The 20,353-nt window shown below is 38.4% G+C and overlaps 1 protein-coding gene across 1 annotated transcript in view; it reads left to right on the forward strand.

Moving 5' to 3' along the window:
* Window positions 1-20,353, forward strand: part of ALMS1 (ALMS1 centrosome and basal body associated protein) — a 161,207-nt gene that overhangs the window by 36,362 nt on the left and 104,492 nt on the right. Inside the window, exon 8 of the mRNA XM_045549868.1 lies at window positions 14,361-19,733. Within this exon, the coding sequence (XP_045405824.1) occupies window positions 14,361-19,733 (5,373 nt within the window). The remainder of the gene's footprint in view (window positions 1-14,360; window positions 19,734-20,353) is intronic.

The raw sequence follows: 20,353 nt of genomic DNA on the forward strand, positions 1-20,353 counted from the left end.
GTGGGAATAAATTACTGAGCGAGCTAGAAGAATGGGTAATTTTGGTCAGATTTAGTTGATTAAAATGAGAATCAGTTTGAAGGGTGATTAGATCTGTTAAATACCCCTGGGATTGGATAGAAGTTGAATAAATATCACTGGAGTAAAGATTTTGAAACTTGTTGATTAGGTTGGTGAACTATGTGTAAATCTTTTCTTATTGATGGAGGGTGTTAGGGAGAACCTATGAACTAGACCTTGAAGTCTTAAAAAAAAGAAAAATGAATGAGAGTTACTGGGAAGAAAGTGATAGATGGGAGATGATACACAAGATTGTGTGGCCTAAACTTCAAAAAGGAGGTCTTGCTTGTTTGTATGTTTTTTTGTTTGTTTGAGGAAGATGGAAAGTAGTGGTAAGGCAATCGTTGTGAGAAGTAAATTTCAACTTCAGTCTCTCTTCTTTTCCGGGGCCCATGGTATATGGGAGAAGGCTGCACAGGCCTTTCCTGTCAAGGGGAAAACCAAGGGTTTTTTAAGGTAAAAAGATGGACATTATTTTATGAATAATTTGAGAAAAGTTGTTTATTAAATAGCAGTATGGTTTCAGAGAGCACAGAGGAAAGGTTGGGAGGGGAAGAATAAATAATGGGAGGAATCAAGGTGAGAAAACACAGAGTAGTAACAGTATGAGGGGACAGGAGACTGGTAATACTTGCGAGCATAATTGAAAAGACTAGCCTCACATATCCTAATTTTATCAGAAGTAATTTTTTTTTTTTTTTGAGACAGAGTCTCACTTTGTTGCCTGGGCTAGAGTGAGTGCCGTGGCGTCAGCCTAGCTCACAGCAACCTCAAACTCCTGGGCTTAAGCGATCCTACTGCCTCAGCCTCCCAAGTAGCTGGGATTACAGGCATGCGCCACCATGCCTGGCTAATTTTTTCTATATATATTTTTAGTTGTCCAGATAATTTATTTCTATTTTTAGTAGAGACAGGGTCTCGCTCAGGCTGGTCTCGAACTCCTGACCTCGATCGATCCACCTGCCTTGGCCTCCCAGAGGGCTAGGATTATAGGTGTGAGCCACTGTGCCCGGCCCAGAAGTAATTTTGATGTCAGCACTGTCTGAGTGTCCTAGCTCATATCTGGTCTGGTCTCAGAGATGAGATAAAGATTACCATAGGATTTGAGAAGGGCATTGTATTAGTCATGGCTCTCCAGAGAGATAGAACAAATAGGCTACACATACACGCACGTTTACATAGATAGGTAGACAGACAGACGAGTTGAGATTTAGGAGGGGAATTGGCTCACCTGATTATGGAGGCTGAGAAGTCCCATGATAGGCTATGTGCAAGCTCGAGAACCAAGGAAGCCAATAGCATGGCTCAGTCCAAGTCCGAAGACCTCAGAACCAGGGAAGCCAATGGTGTAACTCTAGCCTGAGGCCAAAAGCCTGAAAACCTGATGGGCTGCTGGTACAAGTACTAGAGTCCAAAGGCCAGAGAACCTGGAATTCTGATGTCTAAGGGCAGGAGAAGAAGGGTTTCCCAGCTCCAGAAGAGAAAGAGAGCAAATATTTACTTTTCTTCTGCCTTTTTGTTCTGTCTAGGCCCTCAGCTGATTGACTGGTACCCAACCACATTGAGTGAGGGTGGATCTTCCTTAGTCCACTGATTCAGATGCCAATCTCATCCAGAAACATCCTCTACAGACATACCCAGAAATAATGCTTTTCCTGGGGATCCCTTAATCAAGTCGATACCTAAAATTAACCATCACAGACATCATATCTAAAAATGTCTCTTTGTAGCTCTCTTTTATGAATTATAGCATGGTTTGGTAAAGAATTCTCAGATTGCAATCTACTCATTCCCCCAATTACATCCTTTGAAATTGTCTTGCAGTTCTTGGATATTCTGTTCTTCTGTTTTATTTTTTTCATTTTTTTTTTTTTTTATCTCTTACTATTTCAGTTTGGGAAGTTTGTATTGACCTATATTAAAGCTCACTGATTCTTTCCCTGGCCATATCCAGTCTGCTTGATGAGCCCATCAAAAGCATCCTTTATTCTGGTATATTGTTTTGGATTTTTATTATTTCCTTTTGATTCTTTCTTAGAGTTTCCATCCCTCTGCTTACGTTACTCATCTGACTTGCATGTTGTCTACTTTTGCCATTAGAGCTCTTAGCATATTAATCATAGTTATTTTAAAGCTTTGATCTGATAATTCCAAAGTCTCTGCCATATGTGAATCTGCTTCTGTTGCTTGCTTTATGTCTTCACACTGTTTTTTACCGTTCAGCAGGGCTTGTAATTTTCTGTTGAACACTGGACTGATGTATTGTGTAAAGGGACCTGAGGGAAATAGGCCTTTAGTGAGAGGTTTTAAGTTTATCTGGCTAGGAGTTAGCCTGAGCTTACCATTTGCTATAACTGTGGTGTCAAACACTAAAATTTCCTCTGGTGTCCTTGTTTTTATCTCTTGTCTTTAGGTTTCCCTTGAGACTCTTTCTTAAATAGAGCCTGAGGCTTGCCTTCTTTTATTTGTAATCCTGGTTATTATATAGGATCCCTACTGACGTAGTGGTAAGGCGTGGAGGAGGGAAGGGTTCTATTCTAATAATCCTATGATTAGCTCTCAGTCTTTTAGTGAGTCTGTGTCCTGCATCATTATCCTTTCACAAGTGCTTCTTAGCATTTTTCCTCTCCTTAGATAAGACAGGAAAGCTACAGGGGGCTGGAGTTGGGCATTTTCCTTCTCTTAGGTTGCCTAGGTTCTGGTGAAACCAAGTCAGGTAGACTCTGGCAAAATAGTTTCCCTCGAGATCAGTATGTTGTTACAGAGAACAGAGGGCCCTGGGCTTATTTCAAAATGGTCATCTTCTCTCTCTCTTGCTGGACATATGAAGAGATTTTTGTCTGATTTTCATCCCAGGAACCTAGTAGGGCTCCTGGAAGTCAAACTCCTGAAAGTGTAGGGTCTCCCCTAAAGGTGGGCCCAAGGAGTTTTTAATCTCTAAAATAAGTCCATGCTCAGCTTCCAGCAGTTCATCAATTACAATTTAATTTTTCCTGCCAGTTTCTGGCTCCAGCAGCTTTGGCCACAGATAAGCTGTGGTTCTCTGTTTTCATCTTTCTCTCCAGTTTCCAGAGTGACAATTACCCTGTGAACTCAATTGGATCTAAGAAGAGTTGTTGATTTTCAGTTTGTTCAGCTTTTTTCTTTTTGTGAGGATCCAAGTAACTTCTAAGCTCTTTACAAGTTGGACTAGAAAAGCCTGCCTCATTTTTTTTTAAGTGTTCAGATATATGTTAAAAGAAACTAAGAGCTTTGGAAGGAAGAATGATGTATTTAGAATGAAAGTTGAAACCATCAGTCACTATTTTTTGAAGCAGCTTTAGTGAGATATAATCTACACATTCTACAATTCAAGAATTGTGTTATAAGAATTCTTTGTATGTTCTGAATACAAATCCATTGTTAGGTGTATTATTTACAAAAGTTTTCTCCCAGTTTGTGAGTTGTCCTTTCACTTATTTGATAGTTTTGCTATCAAATAAGTGAAAGTTTTAAATCTTGATGAAGTCCACTTCTTATCTTTTCTAAGTAAAAAAAAGATTTTAATTTGGTAAAACACACATAAAATTTACTATCTTAACCACTTCTGAGTGTACAGTTCAGTGGCATTGAGTACATTCATACTGTTGTGCTACTAACACCACCATTCATCCATAGAACCGTTTTCATCTTGCAAAACTGAAACTCTATACCTATTAAACAGTACTCCCTATTCACCCCTCTCCCCATCCCCTGTCAACCACCATTCTACTTTCTGTCTGTATGAATTTGATTACTCTAGGTACTGCATATAAGTGGAATCATACAGTATTTTGTCTTTTTGTGACTTACTTATTTCACTTAGTATAATGTTTTCAAGGTTCATCCATGTTATAGTGTGTATCACATTGTGTTGAATCTATTCAACACATTCATTTTTTTTTAAATTTCAGCATATTATGGGGGTCCAAAAGTTTAGGTTACGTATATTGCCCTTGCCCCGCCCCCCCCCTCCCCGAGTCAGAGCTTCAAGCGTGTCCATCCCCTAGACGGTAGGCATCACACTCATTATGAATGTGTACACCCATCCCCTCCCCCCGCCACATCTGCCCGACACCCGACTAATGTTATTCCTTAATGTGCTCTTAGGTGATGATCAGTGAAACCAATTTGATGGTGAGTACATGTGGCGCTTATTTTTCCATTCTTGGGATACTTCACTTAGTAGAAAACACACTCACTTTTGGAATATTGCCATCTTAATAAATATTTTGTTCTATAAACATGGCATGTCTTTCCCTTTATTTAGGTCTTTATTTATTTGAACAATATTTTGTAGTTTTCAGTATACAAGTCTTACACTTGCTTGTTGAATTAATTGTAAGTGTTTTAAATCTTTTTGATGGTATTATAAATGGGATTGTTCTCAATTTCACTTTTGGAATGTTCATTGCTAGTGTATAGAAATAAAGCTGAATTTTTTATGTTAATCACATTGTAGCTTGCAATCTTGCTGAACTACTTGTTTATTCTAATAATTTTTATGTGTATTTCTTATAATTTTTGTATACAGGACCATTTCATCTGTGAATAGTCTTCTTCCTTTCCAGTCTGGATGCCTTCAATATATTTATTTCCCCAATTGCCCTGATTAGAAGAACCTCCAGTACAATAGTAAATAGAAGCAGCAAGAGTGAACATCCGTGTCTTGTCTTGCCTGATATTAGTGGGAAAGCGTCTAGTCTTTCACCATTACGTATGATACTAGCTGTGGTATGTTTGTTGACACTCTTTGTCAGGTTGAAGAAATTCCCTTTTATTCCTAGTTTTTAGAGCATTTTTATTTTGTAAAGGTTTCGTCAAAATTTTTTTCTGCATCTTTTATGATGATCAGACGGTTTTGTCTTTTATTCTAATAATATGAAGCATTATTAATTGATTTTCATATGTTGAACCTACCTTGTATTCTTGGTTATATATCCCATTCAATTATGGTCTATAATCCTTTTTGTATGTTGCTGGATTTGGTTTGCTAGTATTTTTTTGAAGCCTTTTATATCTATATTCATAATAGATATTGGGCTGTAGACTTCTTGTGATGTTTTTGTCAGGTTTTGGTATAAGGGTAATACTGTCATCATAAATTGAGTTGGGAAGCATTCCCCCTCTTCTAATTTTTGGTAAAGTTTATAAAAAATTGGTATTAATTGTTTTTGAATAGAATTTTCTGTGAAACTATTTGGGGTGTTCTTTGTAGGAAGTTTTAGAATTACTAATTCCATCTCTTTCCTTGCTGTAAGTCTATTTAGATTTTAAATTTTTCATGAATCAGTTTGTATAGTTTGTATCTTACATGGAATTTGTCCATTCAGCTAAGACAGTTATCTAATTTGTTGGCATATAGTTGTTCATAGCATTTCCATATAATTGCTTTTATTTTAGTAAGGTTGGTTACAATGCCTTCTCTTTCATTCCTGATTTTAGTAATTTAAGTATTCTCTCTTTTTTTCTTGGTGAGGCTAGCTGAATTTTGTCAATTTTGCTGATCTTCTCAAAGAAGTAAACTTTGGTTTCTTTACTTTTTCTAATCTCTGCTTTTCTCTACTTTTAAATTTTCTGTTTCATTTATTTCCATTTTAGTCTTTATTATTTCCTTCCTTCTACTTGCTTTGGGTTTAATTTGTGCTTTTTCCTATTTCTTAAGGTGAATGGTTAGGCTATTAATTTGAGATCTTTCTTCTTTTTGTTGTAAGTACTTACAGAAATTGATAAATTTCTAAGTACTGCTTTAACTACATGCCCTAAGTTTTGGTTTGTTATGGTTTTGTTTTAATTCATCTAGAAATATTTTCTAGTTTCCATTGTGGTTTTTCTTCATTGACTCTTGGTTATTCGGGAATGTGTTATTTAATTTCCTTCTGTTAATGATTTTTCACATGATCTAATTTTTATTGGAAAACATACTTTGTATGATTTCAGTCTTTTTAAGTTTTAATGAGGCTTGTTATATGTCCTAGCGTATAGTTTATCCTGTAGAATGTACAGTTTGCACTTGAGAAAAATGTGTATTCTGTTGTTGTTAGGTGGTGTGTTCTATAGATGTCTCTTAGTTCTAGTGGGTTTATGTGTTCAAGTCTTCTGTATCCTTGTTGATCTTCTGCCTAGTTGTTTTCTCCATTTTTGAAAGTAGGGTATTGAAGTTTTCAACTAATATTGTTTAATTGTCTATTTCTCTTTTCATTTCTCTCAGATTTGCTTCATTTATTTTGAGACTATGCTATTAGATCCATATATGCTTATAATTGTTATGTATTCCTGATGAAATGACCTTTTTATTGTTATAAATTGTCTCTCTTTATTTCTAGTAACATATTTTGTTTTAAAGTCTGTCTTATGTTAGTATAGACACTCCAGCTCTTACGGTTGCTGCTTGTGTGGTTTATGTTTTTAAATCCCTTTACTTTCAACCTATTTGTGTTTTTTAATTTAAATGATGTATACTTTAACTTCTTCAATGATTTTCTAGCTAGCTTTTTTCTTTAATTCTAGTCTTTGGGGTCACTCTAGGACTTATGATCTTTATCTTATCAAATCTCAAGCCACAGAAGATGGGAATACCTGTGCCATAAAACTTTCCTAACTTCTCTAAAATCTGTAGCCCTATCATGGACTACTAATAATGGCTGGCATTTATTGCTTGTTTGCTTTGCTAATCAATTTGCATATTATTATTATAACGTATTATAACATATTATATAATATATATATCACATGATAAGTATGTAATACAGGTTGAGTATCCCTAAACCGAAAATCTGAAATGCTCCCAGAATCTAAAACTTTTTGACTGTTGACGTGATGCTCAAAGGAAATACTCATTAGAGCATTTTGGATTTCAGATTTTTGGATTAGGGTTACTCAATATGTATTATTATTTTATCATATTATTATACCATTATTTTATATTTATACCTGACTTATTATAATGGGCGCTGGTATTATAATATTTGATATTTGAACAAAATGAAACTTAGAGGAATTAAGTGACTTGCCCAAGGCCTCATACCTAATAAAATGGTGGAAAGCCCGTCATGAACCCAGGCAGTTTTCCTCCAGAGTTGCATTTTTTTTTCCACTTCAACATCACCTTCATTGTATTTCAGGTGACTGTACATGTGTGAGCCTGGTTTTGGGCTCTTTATTCTCTTCTACTGATCCACTTGTCTACTCTTTGCACCAATACCACGCTGTCTTAACAATTACAGATTTCAAGAGGTCTGTTTTTAATGGACAAACAAAAATTATTTATGTTTATGATGTACAACATGTTTTAATATATGTATTCCTTGTAGACTAATTCAATCAAGGTAATTTACATATTCATCACCTCACATAGTTATCATTTTTGTGGTGAGAACATTTAAAATCAGAGCTTTATTCTTTTTTTTATTATTATTATTTTTATTTTTTGAGACAGAGTCTCACTCTGTTGCCCGGGCTAGAGTGAGTGCCGTGGCATCAGCCTAGCTCACAGCAACCTCAAACTCCTGGGCTTAAGCGATCCTACTGCCTCAGCCTCCCGAGTAGCTAGGATTACAGGCATGTGCCACCATGCCCAGCTAATTTTTTCTATATATATTTTTAGCTGTCCATATAACTTCTTTCTATTTTTAGTAGAGACGGGGTCTCGCTCTTGCTTAGGCTGGTCTCGAACCCTGACCTCGAGTGATCCACCTGCCTCGGTCTCCCGGAGTGCTAGGATTACAGGCGTGAGCCACCATGCCCGGCCGGAGCTTTATTCTTAATCACCAATTATACCCCCTTTTAGGCCGGCATGGTCGGCCAGAGCTTTATTCTTAATCACCAATTATACCCCCTTTTAGGCCGGCATGGTGGCTCACGCCTGTAATCCTAGCACTCCGGAAGGCCGAGGCAGGTGGATCGCTCGAGGTCAGGAGTTCGAGACCAGCCTGAGCAAGAGCGAGACCCCGTCTCTACTAAAAATAGAAAGAAGTTATATGGACAGCTAAAAAATATATATAGAAAAAAAAGTTAGCCGGGCATGGTGGCACATGCCTGTAGTCCCAGCTACTCAGGAGGCTGAGGCAGAAGGATCGCTTGAGCCCAGGAGTTTGAGGTTGCTGTGAGCTAGGCTGATGCCACTGCACTCTGGCTAGGGTGACAGAGCGAGACTCTGTCTCAAAAAAAAAAAAATTATACCCCCTTTTATCTTGTCTGAACCCAACTCATATTCTCCTTGAACATTGATGATAATGTCCTCCTTTCTCCACTATCAAATCTGAACTCTTCCGGCCAATTACCAAGAACTAAATTCTATTTATTCAGGCCTAATTTTCTCTCATGTACATTTTGGTCATACCAGGCTAATTGTATTTTTGTTGTTGTTTTTGTTTACTTCTCTGCCTCTAGAGTCATATTTATTTTTTCTCCGATTTTTAATTACACTTTTTCCCTTCCCCAGAATGTTATTTCCTTTCTTCATGGTATCTCTATATTCTACTTAAAATTTAAGGCCCAGCTCATGTCCCACTTTCTCTAAGAGGATTTTGAGCCTTCATTCCATATTGTTCTCTCCCTTTTTTGAGTTTTAGATGCTTCTGTAACCTGACCATAAACATAGGACACAAACAGTTTATCCAAATTCTTCCTCAGAGAGGACACCAAATTTTTATTTCTATCCTATACCTAACACAAATCTTGGCACATAAAGAAGGTATGGAAGTGTCTTGATGATTGTTTTCTAACTTAAGAGTTTATCAGTTAGTGGTATAATACTGGCTGTTCTCAATACCTGCTGTTTATAGCAGCAGGTAGCGATATAGTAGGAAACAATGCTTTGTGCTGGAAAGGATCTTAACTTCTTCTGAAGTAATGTCTATACCCAAGGCTTCAGTTATTCTCAGTGGCTGATGACTTCTAAATGTAGGACTTTATTCAGATGCATCTCATACTTCAGGTGTTTGTGTCTGACTATGTATAGAACATCTTTATTTGGATGTCCCATAGGCATCTTAACATCAGAATATCAAAAATGGACCCAGTCATCATCTCTTCAGACCTACTCTTCCTTCTGTATTTCCTCTCAGTGAATGAGTGTCTTTTTATTAGCCAAACCAGAAACTTGTATTGTCCTGCCATCCTCATCCCTGTCCAGTTACCCAGGGTTTGATTCTGATTATCAAACTCTCATTTTCTCTTTCTTGGATTACTGCATTAGTAAAGGAAAACTAGCATCTTTTCTGCCCACTTATCCATTTCTGCATTAAGCCAGAGTAGACTATTTATAAGGCAGGCTTGATAATGTCACTTCCTAGTTTGAAATCCTTGCTTTCCAATGTTACCCTCAGGAGAAATTCCACATTCCTTAGTATGTCATAGAAGGTCCCTGCTTAGCCTCACATTTGCCTCTTTAATTATATTGATCTGTTGTCATTCTTTCATCATGCTAAACCCTCTTGTCTACTTGATCTCACAGATGCTGTTTCTCTGCTTGGAACACTTCCTTTCTCTACCTTTTATGCCCAACTTTGCCCAAGCTCCTGTTATTCATCGTTTCATTTTCAGCTTAAATATCTTTCAGGAAATCTTTTCTGGTTTTCACCACTCACCCTGACTCCTTAAGAAAGAGTCCAATTCTCCTTATATATGTTCCCATAGTATCCTGTAAACAGCTCCCCAATCACTGCACTCACACAGAGTGTAGTAATTAATTCTTTACTTGTTTCTGTCTCCTACAGGACTTGAAGCTCTTTGAGGGTAGAGCTAGGGCTTTACTAATACTTTATTTCTATCTGGCTGTGAAAGGTGCTCAATAAATGCCTGTTGAATGACTTAATGAATTGTTGAATATAAAATGAATTAACATGCCTGGGTAGACTGAATGGAAGAGGGGTAAAATAAGGGGGTAGGCTTTGTATTTTGGGGGTTATCAGTTTTCAAGAAATGGATCAAATGGAAGTGAAAATCAGGTCTGGTTAATTTACCGTATCTCAGTTGTTATGAAGGCCTATGGCTTAATGTCTTGTCTCTATTTTATTGATCTTTGACTAACATGGGACCATCTCTGAGACTTGCATGGCCTCTATGCCTGTCTTTATGTTGTTTGGGTAGATATTAGGGTTTGTGTTTTCTGCCTCTAAATTAATTTAGTGATCCATTAGTATTCCTGCCATAATTTTTAATTAAGCCCAGTCTTTGGTTTAGCCTTAGGACCTTAGGTTGTTATTTGTTGGGTACTCAGGGCAGGGAGGGAACCTGAGTGTGGCTCATAGTAAGTTAGGACTTCAGTTTGGGGCAGGACTTTGGGAGGGTTCTCTTAAAGATGAGGGGCCTGGAAGCAAGATCTGAAAACACATCTTCCTCTTGTCCCAGGGAAACTTCTATGAGTAAGGGTGCACTTGCTCTTTGCCAGGTACTATATATACGTTATCTCATTTAATCTTCTCCGCAACCCTATGAGGGTGGTATGATGAAGAAACTAACTTTCACAGGGTTATTCTGTTGGGAAATAGTGTATTTTGGATTTGGTGTCTGAGTGCAGAGTTCGTGAACTTCCCACAGCACCGGAAGTTTTTTAGCTTTTTGAAACTTCTGCCCCTTAGGAATATAGAAGAGCCTTCAACCCACTTACCTTAACAACTCCCACTTTCTTTCTTTTTTTTTTTTTGAGACAGAGTCTCACTCTGTTGCCTGGGCCAGAGTGCCATGGCGTCAGCCTAGCTCACAGCAACCTCAAACTCCTGGGCTTAAGCAATCCTTCTGCCTCAGTCTCTCGAGTAGCTAGGATTACAGGTATGCGCCACCATGCCAGGCTAATTTTTTCTATATATTTTTAGTTTTCCAGCTAATTTCTTTCTTTTTTTAGTAGAGACGGGGTCTTGCTCTTGCTCAGGCTGGTCTCGAACTCCTGAGTTCAAATGATCCACCTGCCTCGGCCTCCCAGAGTGCTAGGCCAACTCCCACTTTCACATTGAAAAAGAACTTAGTGATAGCAACAAAAAAATTAAGAGGAATACCATATATAGGCTGTAGTATGAGCTTATATATGATTTTATGTTTCAAAACAGTGCTCTATTATCTTTTTTTTTTCTATATATATTTTTAGCTGTCCAGATCATTTCTTTCTATTTTTAGTAGAGATGGGGTCTCACTCTTGCTCAGGCTGGTCTGGAGCTCCTGACCTTTGAGTGATCCTCCCACCTCGGCCTCCCAGAGTGCTAGGATTACAGGCATGAGCCACTGCACCCGGCCTCTATTATCTTTTAAAACTCAGCAGTTTTATTACATTTGACTTGATATTGTTTTGCAAGTTATTTAGGTAGCATACATTTATTAACAGGACAACATTAGTGAAGTATCACTGTAAAGGCACGGAGGGATTATATTTACATTTACTTTGCCAACAAGGTATCAAGAATTCCTGATTGAACCATAATATACATCTGTTTATAGTCTAGTTATGAGAGAATTTAGGTTTAAAATAATAACTAATTTTGATGTATGTATCTATCAATTTACTAAAGGATTAACCACATTCAACAAAGTTGTGATAATTATTTAGTTATCAATAATTAATGTTAGGAACTTGTAAAAATGATAAAGTTATAGTAATTCATGATGATAAAGCAAGAACAACAGCAGTGAAGACAAAAGCCAATTTAAAATATCCCAGTGTCCTTTTTAAAACTGCCAGAATTTCCATCTACTTAGTAGTGACTGAATTAGAGGCCATGAAATTCAGAAATATACTAATTTATTTGTGTGTGCTAATATGAATAACCCATAATAATTCACTTGGAATGATTACTATAAGAAGCTCTTTGCCATATGTAAAATGAAAGTATGAATTGTACCTCTTTTTGTCTGTGAGAAATAAAGGACTTGCTTGTTATTCTTCTTCTTATATCAGATTATAGAAGACTTCAGAGCATACTTTAGGAAATAAAACCATGCTGTCTTTGTCTCCTAGGAAGTCCTCTATGTTAATAAGCTCCTATGGAGAAGAGTTCTTGAGCAAGTCCCAACCAGGTTATTCATCTGAATCTCTTCTCTAAGAGACATAAGTTCCCATCAGTATACAATTTTATATATTATAGTCTTTTTCTGGGCAGCTCTTTTCCTCTCCATGGTCAAAACTTATCTCTTCAGCGCATCCCAATTCTGAAAATGGAGTGCCAAAGATTTGATTGGTGTGTAGTAATAGTGTAGCACTCACACTTAGTGTATTTATTCCTCTCTCCCAGGGCTGAGAGAGTAATGAGCACTCTAAAACTATGCCGTCCATCATCATGAATTCCTCACTTACACAACCATATTTCAAAAATCATAATTAATGGATTTGTGATCACTATTGCATCTCACAGTTTGAACTATATGTCCTCAAGTTTATGTAGAAGTGACAGGAATTTCTTCTTTAACATCATGAGTTTTCTCCTGCACTTTTAGCAGCTTAATCTATAGTTGTTCTCATTTTCTTTACTAATCTTTTCCTTCCCTCTGAGGTCTTCTTTCCTAAGATCTTGTTAACTTATGAAAATCTCTAGATTTTTCAAGGGTCTGGCCTGTACATCTTAAGTATTTGTCCATTTATCTCATTTATCTCCTTCATGGTGGCACTAATAATTTATAATGGTCAAAGAGGGATGCAACAACTTTGAAAAATTAGGAAATCATTTGGGAAAACAAGATTTTTTTTCATTAATCTGTTTTGGTTTATTGACTTCTTGAACTTGTTTTGTTTCCTCAAAAATTTTCCTGACCCATATTCCTTCTCAAGTTACAGGTTACATTTTTTTCCTTCTCTTTTAGTTTTCTTGAAGAGTTAGTACTTGATATATCTACTACTTTACAGTTCACTCCTATACCCATTTAATTCTATATTCAGCTACTTTTTTGAAGCTCACCAGAGGCCTTAGAAAGGTAGTGGAAAGAGTTCAGAATTCAGAGTGAGAATTAAAGGCTTGAAAAGTACCAGTTTTTTGTTACTTTCTCACTCTATAACTTTAGAAAAATTATCTATCTTTGTTAGTTAACATGTGGGCTAAGGACCAATAGCATTGAGTATCACCAGGGAGCCTGTTAGAAATGCAGAATTTCAGGTCCCTCCCCAGGCCTACTGAATCAGGATCTATAAGTTAACAAGATTCCCACATGGAGAAGCACTGTCACATAGTCATCTTTGAAACTCAATTTCCCTATATGTAAAGTATAGATGATACTTGCTGTATATATCAACCATCTTCACACCATCTGACTTACCATGTGTTTTACCAATTTATTTATTGTCTGCCTCCTTGTGCTAGAATGTAAGCTCTGTGAGGTAGGGATTTTTATCTGTTTGTTTATTGTTGTATCTCCTTTATCTAGAACAGTGCCTGACACGTGGTAAACATTCATATTTTTTGAATGAACAAATGAATGAATGCACAACTTGTCAAATTCAGTCATTTCTATTGCAGTTATTTACTTGACAATGCCATTTAGAACTACTTTCATTTAGAATTATTGTATTAGTGCAAACATAGAACATTTCTGTTATTGCAGAAAGTTCTATTATATTTTGCTGCTTAGACTTTCACATTCCCTTCCCACTCATCTTGGGTCCATATTTCTGCAGTAGAGTTCTTATCAAAACTGTCAGCAATTCCCCATGCCATATTGAATAAGTTCAAGCACTTCAGTGTAACCTTTAGTGTGTTTTACAGTCTTATATACTTAAAGAAAAAATACATATGTAATATAGAGTGCATTTGTTGGGAGAGTCTGTCAAACCCACTGCATGCGTAGCATCCATCTAGGCCATGTTGTATTGCTCCTTGTGGGACTTAGGTGCAAGAGGAACCCATGAAAATAAGCTGATGATCCTTTGCTATGCCAGGGTTAATAAAGTCTTTTGTCTCTGACTGAGGACTTCATATCCTCTGCCAGCGTACATGACACAATAACAGCTCATGAGTAGGGTGAAATTAAATCCCAGACCTAACAGCATTATCCCACCTCATTGACAGTTCTTTAAAAATCCAGATTTTAAGATCATATAATATTCCATCAAATGGATATACTGTTATTTTTAGCCACTACTTTATGATTGAATATTTAAAATATTTTCATGTTAGTTTTCTTTGTCATTAATATCTTTGTATACAAATATTTTCTCCTTTGATGGGTGTTTCCTTAGCATTCATTTCTAGAAGCTTAAAGGCCCAAGATAGGGAATCTTGCTTTATTTTTTTCAGTGCATAGAAGGAATTTTTAAAATTGAAAACAATATATATAATATTAACAAACCTCATTTTCTTTAGGAGATACTGCTAAAGGAGGCATAGCTGAAACTACTCAATCCAATTTGAAATCAGGCATCACTACCACTACTGGAGATTTAGACACTGGATCGCATTTATCCTTGTCCCTTGAGGACCTGTCTCAGTCAGCAGTAAGTTCTCCTCAAGACAATGCTAATGGTCAACACACTGATACTCTCAACCAAAAGACATTAACAGATACTCATCTAACGGAAGAGGCTCTGAAAGACTCAGCTATTCCTGAACCAACTGACCAGAAGACTAGGACACCAACAATATCCTCTAGTTCCTACTCACATAGGGGGAAGCCCAATATTTTCTACCAACAGAACTTGCCAGATAGTCATCTAACTGAAGAGGCTCTGAAAGTTTTAGGTGTCCCTGGACCAGCTGATCAGAAGACCGGGATACCAACTATAACCTCTACTTCTCACTCACATAGAGGGAAGCCTGTTGCTTTCTACCAACAGGCTTTGCAAGGTAGTCAGATACCTGAAGAGGCTCTGAAAGTTTCAGCTGTTTCTGGACCAGCTGACCAGAAGAGTCGGACAGTACCAGTACTCTCTACTTCCTACTCACATAGAGAGAGGCCCAGTACTTTTTACCAACAAGAGTTGCCGGACGTTAAGCAGAATGAAGAGGCTCTGAAAGTTTTAGCTGCTCTTGGACCAGCTGACTATAAGACTGCAATACCAACAGTACCTTCTAGTTCATACTCACAGAGAGAGAAGCCCATTATTTTCTACCAACAGGCCTTGCCAGACAGTCATCTAACAGAAGAGGCTCTGAAAGTTTCAGCTGTTGCTGGACTAGCTGACCAGAAGACTAGGATATCAACTGTAACCTCTACTTCCTACTCACAGAGAGAGAAGCTCAGTGTTTCCTACCAACAGACCTTACCAGATAGTCATCTAACTGAAGAGGCTCTGAAAGTTTCAGTTTTTCCTGGGCCAGGTAACCAGAAGACTGAGTTAACCTCAGAACCTTCTAGTTTCTACTCACATAGAGAGAAGCCCATTATTTTCTCCCAGCAGACCCTACCAGACAGTCATTTACCTGAAGAAGCTCTGAAAGTTTCAGCTGTTTCTGGATCAGCTGACCAGAAGGCTAGGAAACCAACAGTGTCCTCTAGGTCCTACTCACACGGAGAGAAATCTAGTATTTTCTACCAACAGGAGTTGCCAGACAGTCATTCAACTGAAAAGGCTCTGAAAGTTTCAATTGTCCCTGTACCAGGTGACCAGAAGACTGGGACACAAACTATAACTCCTATTTCCTACTCTCAAAGTGGGAAGGCTGGTATTTTGTACCATCCAACCTTGCCAGATAGTCATCTACCTAAAGAGGCGCTGAAAGTTTCAGCTGCTCCTGGACCAGCCTTCCAAACAACTGGCATACCAACTGTAACCTCTACTTCCTACTCACAAAGAGAGAAGCCTGGTATTTTCTACCAACAGACCCTGCTAGATAGTCATCTACTCGAAAAAGATCAGAAAGTTTCAGCTGCACCAGGACCTGCTGACCATACGACTGGCATACCACCAACTGTAACCTCTACTTCCTACTTAGATAGAGAGAGGTCTGGCATTTTCTACCAACAGACCTTAGCGAGTAGTCATATACCTGAAGAGGCTCTGAGAGTTTCAGCTGCTCCTGGACCAGCCTTCCAGACAACTGGCATACCAACTGTAACCTCTATTTCCTACTCACAAAGAGAGAAGCCTGGTATTTTCTACCAACAGACCCTGCTAGATAGTCATCTACTCGAAAAAGATCAGAAAGTTTCAGCTGCACCAGGACCTACTGATCACACGACTGGCATACCACCAACTATAACCTCTACTTCCTACTCAGATAGAGAGAAGTCTGGCATTTTCTACCAACAGACCTTAGCAGGTAGTCATATACCTGAAGAGGCTCTGAGAGTTTCATTTACTCCTGGACCAGCAGACCAGACGACTGGCATAGCAACTGTAACCTCTACTTCCAAATCACAACATAGAGAGAAGCCAGGTGTTTTCTACCAGCAGGACTTGCCAGGTAGTCATCTAACTGAAGAGGCTCAGAAAGTTTTAGTTGTTTCTGGACCAGCCGACCAGACAACTGGCATACCAGCTGTAACCTCTCCTTCCTACTCACATAGAGAGAAGCCTGGCATTTTCTACCAGCCAGCCTTAGCAGGTAGTTATATACCTGAAGAGGCTCTGAGAGTTCCATTTGTTCCTAGTCCAGCTGACCAGAAGACTGGCAGACCAACTGTAACCTCTACTTCCAACTCATATAGAGAGAAGCCCATTATTTTCTATCAGGAAGCCTTTCCAGATAGTCATCTACCTGAAGAGGCTCAGAAAGTTTCACCTCTTGGATCAGCTGACCAGAAGACTGACATACCAACTGCAACCTCTACTTCCTACTCACATAGAGAGAAGCCCATTATTTTCTATCAACAGACTTTGTCAGATAGTGGTGTAACTGAAGCTCAGAAAGTTTCACTTGTTTCTGGACCTGCTGACCAGAAGACTGGCACACCAACTGTAACTTCTACTTCCTACTCACATAGAGAGAAGCTTGGCACTTTGTACCAACAGGGCTTGGCAGGTAGTCATATACCTGAAGAGACTCAGAAAGTTTCCGTTATTTCTGGACCGGCAGACCAGAAGACTGGCGTATTAACTGTAACCTCTACTTCTTACCCACATAGAGAGAAGCCTGGTATTTTCCATCAAGAGGTCTTGCCTGGTAGTCATCTAACTGAGGAAGCTCTGAAAGTTTCAGCCACTCCTGAATCAACTGACCAGAAGACTGGCACACCTACGGTATCCTCCACTTCCTACTCACATAGAGAGAAGCCCGTAATTTTTTACCAGCAGGTTTTGCCAGATAGTCATCTAACTGAAGAAGCTCTGAAAGTTTCAGTTGTTTCTGGACCTGCTGACCAGAAGACTGGCATATCAACAGTATCTCCAGTTTCCTACACACTTGGAGAAAAACCCATTATTTTCTATCAGCAGGCCCTATCTGATGGTCAGCTAACTAAAGAAGCTCTCAAAGTTTTAGGTGTTGCTGGACCAATTGACCAGAAGACTGGGATACCTACTGTAACCTATTCTTCCTACTCACATAGAGAGAAGCCTATTATTTCTTACCAACAAGAGTTGTCAGATAGTCATCTCACCAAAAAGGCTCTGAAAGTTTCAAATGTTCCTGAACCAGCTGACCAGAAAACTGGAATACCAACAATAACCTCTACTCCCTACTCATATAGAGAGAAACCCAGTGTCCCTTACCAGCAGGACTTGCCTGAATTTGATGAAGAAACTTTAATACTTTTAGGCATTGCTTCAGGTGCTGACCAGAGAAATGTTATAAGAATAGTGCCCTCTAGTTCCTACTCACATAGTGAGAAGCCCATTATTTCTTACCAGCAAGAGTTGCCAAATTATACTGAAGAAGATTTGAAAGTTTTAGTAGTTCCTGGAACAGCTGACCAGGAGACTGGCATACAAATAGTGCCTTCTACTTCCTACTCACAGGGAGAACGGTCCATCATTTCTTATCAGCAGGAGTTGCCAGATATTACTGAAGTAGCTTTGAAAGCATTTGGGGTTTCTGGACCTGCTGACCAGAAGACTGAGATACAAAGAGCATCCTCTAGTTCCTACTCACATGGAGAGAAGCCCAGTGTTTACCCTCAACAGGAGTTTCCAGATAGTCACCTTGCTGATGAAGCTCTGAAAGTTTCAGCTGTTTTTGTACCAGCAGAGCAGGACACTGGGATACCAACAGGAATTCCTAACTACTACTCACATAAAGAGAAACTCAAGATTTCAACCGTGGATGTACTGGACTACCAGAAAACTGAGTTGCCAACAACTACCCCAGGCTCCTACTCACATGGAGAGAAGCCCAGGATTTCAACTGTGATTGGACCAGATGACCAGAAGACTCCGTTACTGACAGTTTTTCGTAGTTCCTATTCTCAAGGAGTAAAGCCTGCTACTTTATTACAACAGCAGTTGCCAGATGGAGATCAAAGTGAAGATACTCTAAAGATTTCAGCTGTCCCTGAACCAACTGATGTGAATACTGGGAAACCAGTACCTCTCTCTGGTTCTTATTTTCATAGAGAGAAGCCTAATATTTTCTATCCACAGGAATTGCCAGACACACATCTAACTGAAGATACACTGAAGCTTTCAGCAGTTCACGGACCAGCTGACCAGAAGACAGTACTACCAGTGGCTTCTCCAAGTTCCTTTTCACTCAGAGAGAAATCGAATATTTTCTATCAAAAGGATTTGCCAGATAGACACGTAACTGAAGATGCTCTGAAGTTCTCAGGTGGTCCTGGGCAAGCTGATCAAATTACTGGGTTACAAACAGTTCCCTCTAGTACTTATTCAGATGGTGAGAAGCACAAACTTGTTTCAAAACATATCCAAAGGCAAATAAATAATTTGAATTCTTCTGACTCCAGTGTTAGCTCAAACAATATGCCTTTAAATTCTCAGGCTGATGATAAAGTTGTAATAAATAAACCAGAATCTTCAGGTCTTGTAGATGTTGGCTCTGAGGAAATCCGGGATGCAGAAAGTAGTTCTAAAACTCTTAAAGAAATTCAGACACTTTTAATGGAGGCAGAAAATATAGCACTGAAACGATGCAATTTTCCTGCTCCCCTTGTCCCTTTTAGAGATGTTGGTGATATTTCATTTATACAGTCTAAGAAGGTGGTTTGCTTCAGAGAACCCTCCGTGACTGATGTGTGTGATGGTGATTTGCTTCAGAGACAGCCATGCACAGAGGAACGCCCAAGCAACAGGTGCATGCAAAAGGATATTGGCACACAGACAAATTTGAAATGCCAGAGAGGCATTGAAAATTGGGAGTTTATTAGTTCAACTACAGTTAGAAGTCCTCTACAAGAAGCAGAAAGCAAAGCCAGTATGGCATTAGAAGAAACCCTTAGGAAATATGAAGCAGCCAAATCTGTAATGAGGTCTGAACCTGAAGGGTATAGTGGAACTATTGGGAATAAAATTATTATCCCTATGATGACTATCATAAAAAGTGATTCAAGCAGTGATATAAGTGACGGAAATGGTTCCTGCTCATGGGACAGTAATTTACCAGAGTCTTTGGAATCAGTTTCCGATGTTCTTCTAAACTTCTTTCCATATGTTACACCCAAGACAAGCATAACAGATAGCAGAGAGGAAGAGGGTATGTCAGAGAGTGAGGATGGTGGCGGTAGCAGTGTAGATTCACTGGCTGCACATGTGAAAAACCTTCTGAGATGTGAATCCTCATTGAATCATGCCAAACAAATACTCAGAAATGCAGAGGAAGAGGAATGTCGGGTACGAGCACGAGGTAAGAACTGATAATTTGTCGTAAAGGTAGATTCAGGCTTATCAGCATTGTAGTTTAATTTGTTTAAAGTTAGATATTTGGAGTTCTAAATTTATTTTTCTGTAAAACTGTTAGAATGATTATATTTTCTACTAACAATCCAGAAAAAGCCCATGTAACCAATAATGTAGTTGCATTACGGTATTAATAGTACTAGTTTGAGTTCAGGGTCGTAGAGAGGGAGATTCTGGTATCTGACAGAGAGTAAGGAGGCAGCTTGGGCTTCCAAGCTCCTAAAGCTGTCGTGTTTCCCTCATCCTCCCATTATAGTCTCCTTAGGGTGGGGGCAAAAACCCCCTCCAGTTTGTTCTGCTCTAAATTATTCTGTGTCCTCAGATTACATATATTTTCTCTTCATCTTTTCTAACAAAATTCTTAGAGCTGATCTCAGACATTAGGGAAAAAGACTTAGCAAAGTATTTCACACTAAAACTTGGGTTAGAGGTTTAAAAGAGAATATTTAGTACTTCTAATAATCTCTAATAAGTAACATTCCATTAAAAACAATAGCAAAAATCTTTAAGACAATGTGGAGAATATATTTTCAGGGACAATTTACAAGCATTTCAGGCCTGCCTGGG

This window comes from Lemur catta, chromosome 4 (assembly GCF_020740605.2).
Source record: "Lemur catta isolate mLemCat1 chromosome 4, mLemCat1.pri, whole genome shotgun sequence".
In the NCBI taxonomy this organism is placed as follows: domain Eukaryota; kingdom Metazoa; phylum Chordata; class Mammalia; order Primates; family Lemuridae; genus Lemur; species Lemur catta.